At 41.7% G+C, this 13,751-nt stretch overlaps 1 protein-coding gene across 2 annotated transcripts in view; it reads left to right on the forward strand.

Annotated features, from left to right (window-relative positions):
• Positions 1-13,310, forward strand: part of LOC126916548 (zinc finger protein 395) — a 94,154-nt gene extending 80,844 nt beyond the window's left edge. For both annotated transcript variants that reach the window (XM_050722467.1, XM_050722466.1), the window contains 3 exons: positions 5,920-6,020; positions 6,578-6,842; positions 7,183-13,310. In XM_050722467.1, the coding sequence (XP_050578424.1) occupies positions 5,920-6,020; positions 6,578-6,842; positions 7,183-7,401 (585 nt within the window). In that variant the 3' untranslated portion in view covers positions 7,402-13,310. The remainder of the gene's footprint in view (positions 1-5,919; positions 6,021-6,577; positions 6,843-7,182) is intronic.
• The last annotated feature ends 441 nt before the right edge of the window (positions 13,311-13,751 follow it).

Genomic DNA, 13,751 nt, shown 5'->3' on the forward strand with positions numbered 1-13,751 from the left:
TATCGTTTCGGTTAGACGCTGGTCAAAGACGCACGCCGTTCGACGACGTAAACAACGCGACTGCGCATGCGCCGTGCTTCCCCCTGCGCTCTTGCTCTTGAGTCTTTCACTTTTTCCGTCCTACTTCCTTCGTATATTGTTCTTTGTTGCTCTTACGGGCCAAGCAACTGCCGTTTCACAGTGTTCTCGATGGTGGCGCTGACCTTCATAATGGCGACGATCTCACCGGTAAATCGAGATTTATCGCAAATTTTTTCAGAGTCCCGATCGTTAAAGAAAAAAAAAAAAAACAAACAAACAGATGTTGATAACGGAGCAAGGATGGGTCCTGAAAATATTACTCCATTTACAAATCGGTCTCTTTATACCATATTTCTCGTTGGCCAGGCGCACATTGTAAACAGTTGAATATCCTGATGCAGTTTCATCGTGACTCACGGATGTTCAACGCTCTCCTCCCTCCCTCTCACGTGCTAGGAACGATTCTCTTTCTGTGTTCCCTGTGTCGTCGACCTCTGTTCTTGCTTGGAAATTGCGCCGAATCTGCCGTTCCAGCGTGTTTCTGTGCCTCGTGCATTTTTTACCGCTCAAATTGCTACACATTGGCGACGCCGAACAATGACAGACCTCAGGCTAACTTCTTGCTCTTTGTGCGCATCTATTATCGCCGATGCCGCTCCAAACACGCTTTAGTAAACAATAGCACGCTTTGACGCGCGTGTGTACGCAGCGTACAAACAATACACGAATTCAAAACCAAGCGTAGAAAACGCTTAAACCTTTTTGAATATCCACTCGTTTCTGTCTATCTATTCGTAAAATAAAAGAAATGAATGTCAGAAAGCGCGTGAAACTTTGTACTGTTTTTCGTACGCCATTGTGTCGTCTCCAGAGTTTTCAAGCGACATCGTCTTATCGTGCCCCGCACTTACGCTAAAACTTCCTAATCTCGGTGCGTTCATATCGACGTAACTTGCGGGCCTAACTTTGACCATGATGAGGTACCCCATAACAAACCCATAGATTTCTCGTCACCCTGTATACTCCATGTTCGTGCGTAAAGCATTCGTGTGTTAAGAAGGGTCAACGTCCGACCCTCACCACACGCCACGGATCGACGCGCCAACACACAGAAGCCTGGTTTGTTTTGGTTTCCCGGGCATTACCCTTGCCTCCCCACTTCTTCGCAACTGACTCCTCTCTCTTTCTTTCTCCCTTTCTTACCCGCACCGACCGTATAGTCATCTCGTTCTTTCTCTTCCCGCGCGCACGATACGTCCGACGCTAGTGGAAGGTATATCGGCATGTTATACGGTGACGACGCGATCTCAAAATGGGAATTGACATCGAATTAGCGTGACGTCAACGAACGTACACGATGACTAGGTAACGCTACCCGACGATGAAATACCAGAAAAAGGAGACATATCTGTATATCGATGCATTTCATAAATTTGAGGTTCGAATGGATTGAGCATTGCTATACTTCGATAGCACACTAGGAAAAGTAACGATGTAGTTGTTTCGAAACAAAACGAATAGATAAAGAACGGCACTAAATGCAAGTTATCGAAAGGTCGAAGCAGTAAAGGATTGAAAGGAGGCACAGCGTTGTTTCCAAGGCAGTGAGCATGGCGAGTGTGACGCGCGGAGAAAGCGAGAGCTGCGTGGAAAGCAAGTTGTTGCGGTGCAAGTAGTTTCGGATCGATTTTCATATCCTGTGTCTCGTCGTGTTCGTTACGTTCACCTCGAACGTGGTGAACGTTTGATTCGCTGCTATCCCGCGGTGCACCTATACGCGTACACTACTCCACGATATACGCACCAAGTACTCTCGTGATGGACACGAAATAAACACGCGGCTGCACCGCGAAGAGAGACCTTGCTTGGAATTTTCATTCGTGGAGGACGCTGTATGTATAATCGCATGCACGGTCCAATTATAAGTAATTCGTACGCCACGATACGAAACGGACGCTATGCGTGCGTGACATTAGCAGATGGATTCCAGAGGGCGTGCATGCATGTGCGTGTGCACGATGCAGGGAAAGAAGGGAAGGAGAGGAGATCGTCGCGTAAACGAGCCTGAAGCCCTAGGGTAGATGGCCCCGGCGTGGTCCGATCCGAGCGGAGCCGCGTGCATCCCCATCTATCTATCTATACTACCGGCAACATGGTATCGCGGCGCGCAATGCACCCACGGACAAGACCACTCGCCTAGCGAACTCGGCAACCCTGCCAGCTCGCTTACTTATCCCTGGCTCACTGAAAAGACCGCCACACCATCCAGAGCAACACCGAAGAAGATCGTCTTTCTCTTCGACTGACGAGATTTACATCTCTCTTTCTTCGTCTCACGGTGCTCCTTTTGGATCATCTCGCCAATGGAACGGACCGTGACCAATTACATCGGTCGTATTGTGCACCGCGTTGCACTCGATGCAACCTGTTAACACAACCTCGTGTGTATATATAGCGTATACTACCGCGTGTTACCGTACACGCTTTACATACAGACCACCGTCTCTTTTTTTGGAAACGAAACTGGTCGAACGATTATGTGATACAAAGATCCGAGGATATTTTAGAAAGTCTGTTTACATCGCATCTACATTAGGTGTATGCGTAGACGTAATGATACTACACGTTCATCGATATGGACAGCTTCTATTCGTAATTATTAACGAACATAACTGAAAGTCGACGCGCGTAAGAGGGGAAAGAATCGACGCTGACTTCTTCGGCACGAGGCAAGGCAAGGCAAGGCAAGGCAAGGCAAAGCAAAGGGAAAACATTGCCTGCCAACCGGCATAGAAGGTCTGTGACCTCGCCGATGCCTATGCTACGCCGTGTATACGCCACTGGCCGCGTGTACCGTTTCAGAGGTGATGTCACGAACAGAAAGGTCCTTGAAGAACCGAGAGCAGCTTTTCTCGAGCGATTCTTTTCCTGTTTTATGGAACTTTGAAAACCGAGACACACCGGTACAACGCGTTTTCCGTCTGACTCATTCGATAAACGGAGGGGAGATTCGCGTCATCGAGCCTCAACCGCGTTCACGGTATTTTTTACGATGTCAATTTCTACGACGGAAAAAGTTTGCTCCCTTTTTCTAATGCGATATTAATGGCGAGTTTTAAACTCGTCAACTGTCGCGTCGACCATTTATGCTTGACGGTATTGACTTTGAAGCTTTGTGTAACTGTAGGGGTTTCCAGCGTGTTGTTAAGGTTTAGTTTCCGAGTTAGTTCAGGGAAAAGTAACAATAGCAGTAAATGATAATTGCAACTGTGCTAGAGCAAATAATATTCTTTTTGTAGAATCCACGCGACATATTTGTAACTAGAATTATTGTAAATCTGAAGTTAGATATCTTGGAAACGTGTAAAGATATTTTACGCGTAAATTTAATTTTCATTTTTCTGTATCCCTACTTTGTGAAATTAAAAGCATTTTACTGCTTCGTGAAATCTCTTTATCTGTCAATCTTCTATTGTACTATATGTGGCAATAAAATCTTGCAATGTTCACCGTATTAGATTTATATCAAGAGTTAGAATTGGTAAACCTGGCACAGGCTCGTAGCAAATATATTTTTCGATTGTGCGATTATTAATTTACGAGTTTAATAATTCCATTGTTAAGTGTCTTTGATACACGTGTACTTCTTGGCGTACAAGAAATGAGTCCTTGAGAAGTAACTGTCACGGAGATATATGTTGCTATGTTCTCTTATCGCTATTCGATTCCAATGCAAGTGTACTATAATGTCGTATCTGGCTACATTTGTCACTCTCCAGCAGTGTTATCTATATTCAGCAGTGTTATTTAATATTTAATTTTATAGAATCACGCTTGCAATATTAAGGGAAAGAGTGCGAAACCTGTAATGGAATATGTAAGATGTATATTTTATCGACTGAAATTTGTGGATCGTCGATGACCCACGCAGCATGGAACATAGTTTTAATCGTCCAAAGCGTTTCGCAAAGTGTCGCCACTCGCGGCGTCCTTCGCTTTTAACCTTTCGTGATTTGAGTATGCCTGAAGGCGCAGCCAATGTCAGACACGAGTCGTGTCGAAATTTTCAGCTGACACTGTCATACACACATATAAAACATCCTCCCTTTTCCACAGCGAACATTTGCATACGAACATTCTCATGGATATCTTGTAGAAGTCAAGCGTATTTCGTTAACATCTCAAGATGTAATTACGCAAGACAAATTAAGGCGTATGCTCCGTCACTTTTTGCCAACCGTGATATAATCTTGCTCGCGAACGATATGTCTCTTAATTTACATTCAAAACACTGTTTCTCGCTACATTACTTCGAATGTGCATTACCAATAGTTCAAGCGTTTAATTAAGAGATAAGACGCGCAAGGAAAGAAAGTTGGTAGTTGAATTATTGAAACCGAAAGATTTATATACACGAAGTTTCGTGTCTTCGTAAATCATTCGTTTTCGGAATAATAGAACTGTTCTGATTTCGTATTCCTGACGTTATGTTTAACTAAATGCAGGAGAGATCGATACATTCAACGAACGTAGCTTTAGAATGTCTTCTATCATTATCTTTTATTATTTACTGGACAAGTTGGAGTTCCTCTTTCTTCCTGGGTTTCGATAAAAGAGTATATAGGAAATTGAAGCAGACGAGTATGAAACACAACGCGTGCAATTATTATTTATTCTGTGAAGAATTAATGATTTAAAATTTCATACTGACAACCGCCTTTCGTAAATTGCAAAATTTAGAGATTCTCGAAGAATGTTAGATAACATATTTGGCTAATCGTAAGACGAACAGAATAATCGTAAAACCAATAACCTTAACCTACCGATTAAACACAAAACCCAACAAATTAAATAATCACCTAAACCTCTCGTGTGCCTGCGATTCTTACGTTTCCCCGAAACCTAACCTCAAATTATAGGTACAAAACGACACGTTCCACGACGCATAAAAATTTCCATATCTGCATCACCACGCGTGCTTGTATCGTCAATTTCCAATTGTCTCGCATCTCGAAACGACCGACTCTTTGGAAAACAAAGCGGCATAATCATGATTTCGCGTTTGTTGCGTTGCGTGCGGCAGACAGAGCCGCGTGAAACGGTTGAAGGGAAGATCGCGGCACGATCATAGCACGACCGCGTGGCCCGACCAAGCGGTGTATCGTTCCTGGATCAATAGCACGTGATCGCGCCGGCACTGAGCTGCCGGTCCGATATAAACAAAGAAACGTGGCGCGCAGCGTACGCGCCGGCTGCCGCGCATCGATTTTCGCCCGTGCGCCACTGTGCTTCGCGCGATATACGTACGATTCACGCTACGCCGCTCTCGTCGACGGACCGTGAGACGTCGTTAGAGGACGTCTGAAATCCTTCACCAAATATTTCGGCACAACGATCGAGACTGTTCGAAAATCATATGAAATTAACACCGACTGAATTTGTCTGAAATTCGCGTTTCGCGAGTAGGTGAGTTTTGCTCGCGGATCCGAGGTGGATTCGAATTTTTTCCAACTTTGCACTTACAGCCGTACAGATTTCTGAATTAATCGTGAAATTTGGCTTGATTCGAACGTTTTAGAAACGTTGCATTTTCGATATAGTGTGTTTGAGTTTCGAACGGATTTGCAACTCACAACTGCACGCAACAACGCTAATCGACGTGTTAATAAATTCTCTTCGCTCTAGATATCGAATTCTTTCTCTACGAGGAAGAAGATATGCGATGGATACTAAAAACGCTATCGCTTTAACGTTCAATCATCTTCGTATTTATCAATTCAACATTCCTATCATCGGTCTAACATTTGAAACAATCACTGTTATTCTTCTGACACAGTATAAACTATGTTAACGTAGAAACTAACAGATGATAAATCTATTCGACCGTTTTGATTTTAGGCGAACGCAGCGATAGTGTTCAAATGTACTTGGCCAGGTTGTCTGGAAATCAAAGCAACTGTGGCGCTTATCGAGGAGCACGTGCGTCAATCACACTTGGGGTAAGTTTAAGCGTAGTACCGTAAGACGCAACAAGTCTCGTGAAAATCTAACGAGCTCTCGACACACCGCGCTATATTTTATCGCGTCTGTTGCACGAACTCGTGTGCGCGACGATTAATCCTCGTTTCGTGAATATGGTCACAGGCTATCTGCAAGATCTGTATCTATACTCTTTCTATTATTTATCTTTTCTTCAAACATCTTCGTCCAATTGCAATCAGAAAAGAGATACGATATCTTTCATCTTTAGATAAGCCATCTATCTTATTTGTCAATTTGAAACAATCCTATATTTACCACATCTGCGCTACTTTCCAACTTACATTACCCAAAGTTGAAACAGCCCGGTATCTATCGCCGCGAGTATAATTTTTCAAAGCCTTCGCCATCCAAGCATTAACCTTGAACCAAGCGATAAGATAAAACTACTGGACATGCCAGACTTCGTGAACATCGGGACGAGTAGATCGTTTTCGTTCACGCGCGAACAGATTGCATATACCTTTCGCACGCGCTGATATAGGCGCGTTTAACGAGGATCACGCATATTTTTCAGGCCGAAAAAGTCAAATGGTTACGATAACGAGGAAGACGACGACATCTCTGACCACGAGGAAGAATTTTATTATCAAGAGGTAGCCGTCGATCACATGAGCTCTCCGCCAACGATGTCACATCGAGACATGGCCAGGCCTCCGCACGAAGATCCGGAATACCAGAAACAGCTCCGTTTGGAGGCCACTTCTGCCACTACCAGCACAGAAAACGTGATGGTGGGCATCAGAGAACGGAACACTGCGTTCACCATTGCGCAATCACCGGTACGTTGCATTACATTCGTGTTGATTCGGACTTGGACACGTTTATTGTGGTAGTTAACAAGTTCACGATCTTGTAATGGAGTTATTTTTGAGAAGCATGGTTTGGCAGAATGAACGGTTGGTTTGTTTGCCAAAAGCCTGGAAACCATGAAGAAAAAATTTCTTTCTTTTTAATACACGCCGTGTATTATCGATCAAGATCACATTAGTTGCTAAATCAGTAAATTGAAACGAGCTAAATAAACGTAGTGCAATCGTAGTCCAAGCATAGAAAGAACCAAATTACAAAAGCCCTTCCACCTGCGATTTCTAAAATTTGATTTCTGTTTCCACAAAACAGGGTACACCGATCAAGCACATAAAGCTGTCGCCCCGGCCGTTCCCGGCGTATCAGCAGAACATGGGCCTGTTGACGGTGTCTACCGGCAAGATGCCGTCGTCGCCGCGACGGATCCGCGGTGAGACGAAGAAATGCCGCAAGGTCTACGGTATGGAGCATCGTGACCAATGGTGCACACAATGCAAATGGAAGAAGGCCTGCAGCCGTTTCGGCGACTAGGCCAAGCGGCCGCCCCGTTCGTATGTCCGCGGGCGGAGACCGTCGCCGAGCCGACCCCAGAGTTTGCCAATGCTACGTTAAACTTCTCGCCAACTGCCAGCAAACAACAATTGCAAATTTCCACAACAGTCGAACAGTTACAGACAACCACGAGTTGTAATAAATCAAGTTACGAACGGTCATCGCCGTCGTCGTCGTCGTCGTCATCAATTGTGACGTTGTTGTCGTCGCGGCGATGGCGACCACTCGCTTGATACGTGCGCGACGGAAGCGCGTTTTTCTCTCGCGTGGTTCGCGTTGTATCATAGTCACGGGACAGTGAAGACGTATCCGAAACAGTATCGTCCACCATCTTCCAGAACCGATTGACCGGATCCATATATAAATAGATTCGAAAAAAAAATAGAAGAAAGCGCCGAAGATCGAAGAACGATCTGTGTGTGGCCTGTGATGTTCAGCGCGGCTAATATCTAGCAGCGAAACACCACTTCTTCCTGTTTTTTCTTCTTATTCTTCTCGCTAAACCCGTTGTGTTTCCTCGCCGTTCTCCTCGCTTCTCTCTTTTATGAAAACGAAGCGATGAGAGGAGCACGGGTCAAGAAAGATACGTCAATCCCATGACGGATGGCGGGTGGTTAGAAGGACCGATCGCGCGTTTGTTTACTACGTGGTAAAAAAAGGATATAGAATCGTAAAGGAAAGAATCGTGTCTGACTTGGTCTAAAATACACAGATATATGTTACGTTGTCGAGCGATGGTAGAGCGGAGAAGAAGAAAATCGAGTGTACGTTGTAACGAAAGGAAAAAAGAAATAGAAATAGAAGATCGTTGACCGATCGTCGAACGATATCTTATCACTCTCGTCTAGTACTTGGCAAACTCCGTCAGGGTCTTCTTAGCCGTAATAAGGGGTTTTGATTAGTAGATAGCGAATAATTGGCGTACGGGACGAGGCATCCTTAGACTGTCGCGCCCTCTCTGTCTCTCTTTCTCCATTCTTTCTCTTTGTTATCTCTATGTAGTCTTTTCTCTCTTCCTGTCTCTGATGGAATGTAAGAGGGCTCGGAACATGACCTCGCTTCCGGTTCGCCAAAAAACAAGAATTTTAAAAGAAAAAAAGGAATCTTTCCGTGATTCGTTAGGTAAAGAAAAAAAAAAAAAAGGAAAGAAAAGGGACACGCGACTCAAGAATCGTACGGATGAGCACGCGTGCCTCTGAAAATACGTGCTGGTTCCCGAACCGACTCTTAGGTCATTACAATAGGTCTTCCTTCATCCGACGAGAGCGTCTAGGCTCCATTTCCTCGCTGGGCTCTCTCGGCTTGCCTTTTCGAGGATGTCGATGATCGTCACGCGATCCTCGCAGAAAAAGAGAGTCCCCGTGGGTTCGTGTGTCACGCGTGCGTGTCCCACATCGTGGCCGTTCGATTGTTCGGCCGATTATTCGTCCGTTTGCCTCACGGTGGCCCCTAGCGTGCGCTCGCATACGCGTATTCTTCAACGAATATTCGCTGATCTTTAGAAATATTATCGAACGTATATTCGCGTAAGATCATTCCAGGTGGTCTTTGAATTGATGCGAGACGAAACGAACGAATATTCAAAATTAACGCGTATCCTGTCCAAAAAGATGATTGGGAACGGAATATTTTTAAAGCAGAAAAAGTTGTATCGAAATATTTAATCGGAAGAGAATAACGATCGCCTTGAAATTTTTAATATTTATTCGATGAATATGTATGGAGGAATATATTTATTGGCGTAATGAACGTTTCATTCTCGTTACCCGAGACTGTTGCTTTTAAAATGTTCATAAATCCGCGAATTTATGATTCGTGGATTTTGTATTCGCTGCGAGTCATTTAAGTATATTTCCAATAAACGAATATTCGCGCGATTCGCTTCGTATCAACTTATCGACTCGCGTAAACAATCTCGCGTTTCGTGGCTTTAGCTAAAACGTGAAATATTCGTTTGCGAATGGCACGTTTCGTGGGGGGTCTATATAGTATAATTTCTCTGTCGTATGTAATATAGCGTGGGGGACGTACGCGACGCGCGTTCCGGACGAACGGAAGACCGTGAAAACAAATCGAATATTCGATTTGACCGATTGTTCTTCCTTGAAGGACGCAGGCGGGCATGTCTAGAACGAAGATTCGCCGCGAACCTACAGGCAATTGTGATATTTTTTCTCGAAATTTTATCGAATTAATTAGGCGAATCACCGTGGGCCGATACTACAAATTAGGCACGAGTTTTATTGGGATGACGATGGGGTCGACAAAAAGCGACGAAAATAATAAGATAAGATAATGGTTTGAAAACGCATGAAAAAGAAAGAAGGGCAAACGCGCGGAAGCAAAATTTTATACACCAATTGTTATACTGCCAGATTAAAAAGTAATTCAATGAAACGAATAAAAAATTATACGAAAAAAAAAAAACAAAAATAGGAGGTATAAAAACGAAGGAAAACGATTAAAATATCGTTTCGAGCTTCGTATACGAAAAAATACACACACGCACACACACATCTACGAAGATACCATCGTGTGTGTCAGGCTCAGGCTGCTTGCTAGCCTCCTCTCGACGACCTAAGACCGTGTTCGCCGATAGAAGGAAAAACGAATAATAAGAATATGAAGCTGCATGCACGAAATTTCGGTATAGATAGATAGGCTTCGCAGTTGAATCGATCGATCGATTGTACCCTAGCAGCGAGATTCTCTTTGCAAGATCTTGCTTTCTGATTATATACATATGTGTATAAATGCGTATATATATATATATATATATATATATACACACGTGTATATAGAACAATGGAAAAAGATAAATGAAACATATAAAATTTGTGAGGCAGATATTAAACGTTCAGCAACTTCTTTGTCTGTCTATCGCGGGACGCTTCTACTTTAAACCAACATCGTCAAATGTGCTCCCTTCTCGCTTTCGATCGTTCGCACGACTCGCGCGTAACTTATATACGAATCATCTTTTTCGGTTATCGAAAGAGACGATAATAGAATAAAGAGTAAAAAAGAAAAGGAAAAAAAAGGAACACACATAGAGAGAAAAAAGATAGAAATCATTTGATCTTCATAAATTTTGCGACGTGATACACGGGTGAACTCGTACGCATCAAGTCTCTTGACGACGATATTATGTTCGCTTTGGAAGAGGTTGCTTCGAAACGTAGCGATAGATTTCGTTGTTGTCTCATCGACTAATTTAAACTGATTCTTTGTCGTTAATTTATCCGTAATTATTGATATTATTAGGACCGTTGTTACTCGTTTTTGTTAACGAGACCAGCGTCTCGTTCCTTTTTTTTTTTTTTTGTTTTTTTTTTTTTAACGAACACCGAAACGAAAAAATTCAAAGGGTATTTCAAAGACTGTAGGTATATATTTAACGTCCGTTCGTTTTTTTCCCTCTCAGTTTTAATTCGTATTTACCGAGAGGAGACTACTTCCATCGTGTTAATCGATGCTCATTTTTCTAGTACAATTTAATCGCGCGACGATGTTTTTTCTCCTCACACACGTGTTTTATCTTTGTTTGCTCGCATAATTTTACGGTTTATATCACTCTCGAATCGTATATCGATATTTAATATATATATCTATATATAATAGTTATATGTATATTAACGTTGTAAGTATATACATATATATGCCCGTTTTAACACGTTAACGTTACTTGAGATTAAGAGATTCGTCGGGCGAATAAACGTTTAAAAAAAAGGAAAAAAAAGAAGAAAGAAAGAAAAGGGAGGAGAAGTGTCAATTACGGAGTTCTTTTTTGTGCAGAACCGTGTCAAATTCCGCGGAGAAAAAGAAGAATCACGAGATCAGACCAATTACATTATTATCGTGGCGATACATTACGTTTTCTCGCGACACGCGCATACAGGCACATAGAATCATGTATTTCCGAACCAAAGACGCCGTCGTATCTCCGATCGTGTTTACCAAATTTCAATCGATCTGTGGAGTTCAGCATTCTCTTCGTCGAGAACAAGTCGCTTAAACACAGTTCGTCATTATCGTACCACGAGGATTGTATAAATCTTGCGAAATAGTTTTTCTGTTTCTTTCTCTTCTCTTTTTAATATTAGATACATTATCTACGTACTTAGAAAAAATCTATTTTCTTTTGTTTCTTCGATCGGTTTGACTGGTAGCGGACACATAACAATACGAAGACCGCGCAGTGAAAATACGACAGGTCCCATCTTCGTTAATTTTCTCACTTTTAATTTGATCTTTTCAATACGAAGCAGTTTGAAGGATTCGCCTTTTGCAAACAGATGATTAATCCACGATGTTTTTATAAGAATCAAATAATATTAACTTAAAATGTGGTCAAAGACTACGATAAAACACATTTTTAATTTGAGAATTAAACGATAAGATAATTTTCATATGGAATCGATCGACACTGATCGAACTTATTCTACAAAATATACGGGAAGTGCTATCGTGTTATCGTGTTTTCCACCCGTGGCCTTCGTATCGAGTCTCAGTGAATTTTCTGAGAATAGAATTTCATAGACGAATTAGAACGGCATAAAGTATTAATCGATGTCACTGTGCTCGATCGAACGCAAGAACTTATGCCCGCTGATCCTAGAAAAAAAGAAATGATCAAGATCATTGAATCGTTACGATTTTACAAAGGAGGATTTCGCAGGAGCATTCTGAACGGAGAATGATTCCTCGTGAACTAGTTTGCGGAATGAATGTCAAGGAACAAATAAGTGAAGAAAAAATAGGAAATGAAAGTCGCGAATTGAGTGCAAGCTTGCGTGAACAAACCGCCAGCGTGCATAGGATAGAAAGTAATTGCCGTCCAAATAGGTTCCTTTTTAAATCAAAATTACCGAACCAAAATGGTTTCTCGGCCGTACGATTTAAATCGGCATACTTTTCCGGAAAACCACAGTAGAACGCCGAATAATGCTACGAATGGAAAGGAACACAAGGGGTGGTTTGAAAAAGTGCATCCCTTCATTACTGATCGTTAAAAAGAAATGGAAAAATATCGGAGGCAACGAAATTAGAACATTATATTGAAAATTTTGTAAAACTTCTGTTTTCTACAAAACATTTTTTCATTATTATTAATAGTACAGCATTGATATATTATGTGATTAAGAATTTTTTTACACAAAACCTTAGACGAAGATCTTTTAACTTAAACTTTCTTTTTATAGACAAATATCGTGTATATTTAACGCATTTCTACGTATGTTTAATGTCAAAGAAGTGATTAAGTATTTCTTTTTTTTTTTAAGGCACTTTTAAGGCACAGCCTGCACACTCTAATATCTTAATTTTTATTCAAATTTTAAGCAGCGATACCGATATTTTTAGCACGTTACGAGGATAATTACTTTTCTTTTGTTTTTGGCATTATTTTTATTTCTTATACATGTATAGAAAATACACGTAATCCCACAATTTTTTGAAATTTATAGAAATTTTGATAGATCGATCTTTTACAACGAGCCAAGTATGTAGTATTATTCGGCACAAGTCAGACGAAATTTTAATTTCTCTCGTATCCGTGTAGAAGAAACGGAAACATTGTCCTAAACGAACGAGCATCATCCAGAAAGGAAAAACTTGATTTTACCGTTATGCCTTTGAACAGAGAAAGGAGTTCGAACAAACTGACGCTGGATCATTTCTTGCGTGGAGAAGTGTCAGAAGCGAAAAGAGAATTTTGGCGGGAATTCAAATAAAGGCACTAACGTGGAAACTCACAGTACAAGGTTAAACGATTGTGCCATCTGAAATGCCAAATATTCTCTGGTACTTTTATCTTAAAATAAAAATTCGAAGAAAAAAAAAAGCATAAAAAACAGAAAAAAAACGAAAAAATAACAAAGAATAACAAAGGTAAGTTTGTAGGGAAGAAAGCAAAAAAGATGGACATTTAACGCGAAAGAGAAACATTTAAACGCGATGAGAACGGAACGAGAACGAGAACTTAAAAGTTTCGTAACGGAAGCTTTACAGACTTAAAGATACCTCAGGTTTATTTCATATACGGAAACAACGGTGAGGCCGTTTTGATCGAAGCAAATGTGTTCCGGAAAAAAGCGGGACGACTCGTTTAAACGATAGACGCGTATCTTCGCGATCACCGTCTGTTGTACTGGTTGCCCTTCTCCCGTTTCGATCAAAGTGGCTAGCCGATAGGTACTGAAAATATATTTCATACGTATCTCCTCGCGAAGTAAACGTCAATATTACTTAGTCGAATTCGTTGCATCGAGTCGTGAACTCGATTCGTTATTATTGTAAAATATATGTAATCGCATTTAATAGATCGCCTG

Source organism: Bombus affinis, chromosome 5 (genome assembly GCF_024516045.1).
Source record: "Bombus affinis isolate iyBomAffi1 chromosome 5, iyBomAffi1.2, whole genome shotgun sequence".
In the NCBI taxonomy this organism is placed as follows: domain Eukaryota; kingdom Metazoa; phylum Arthropoda; class Insecta; order Hymenoptera; family Apidae; genus Bombus; species Bombus affinis.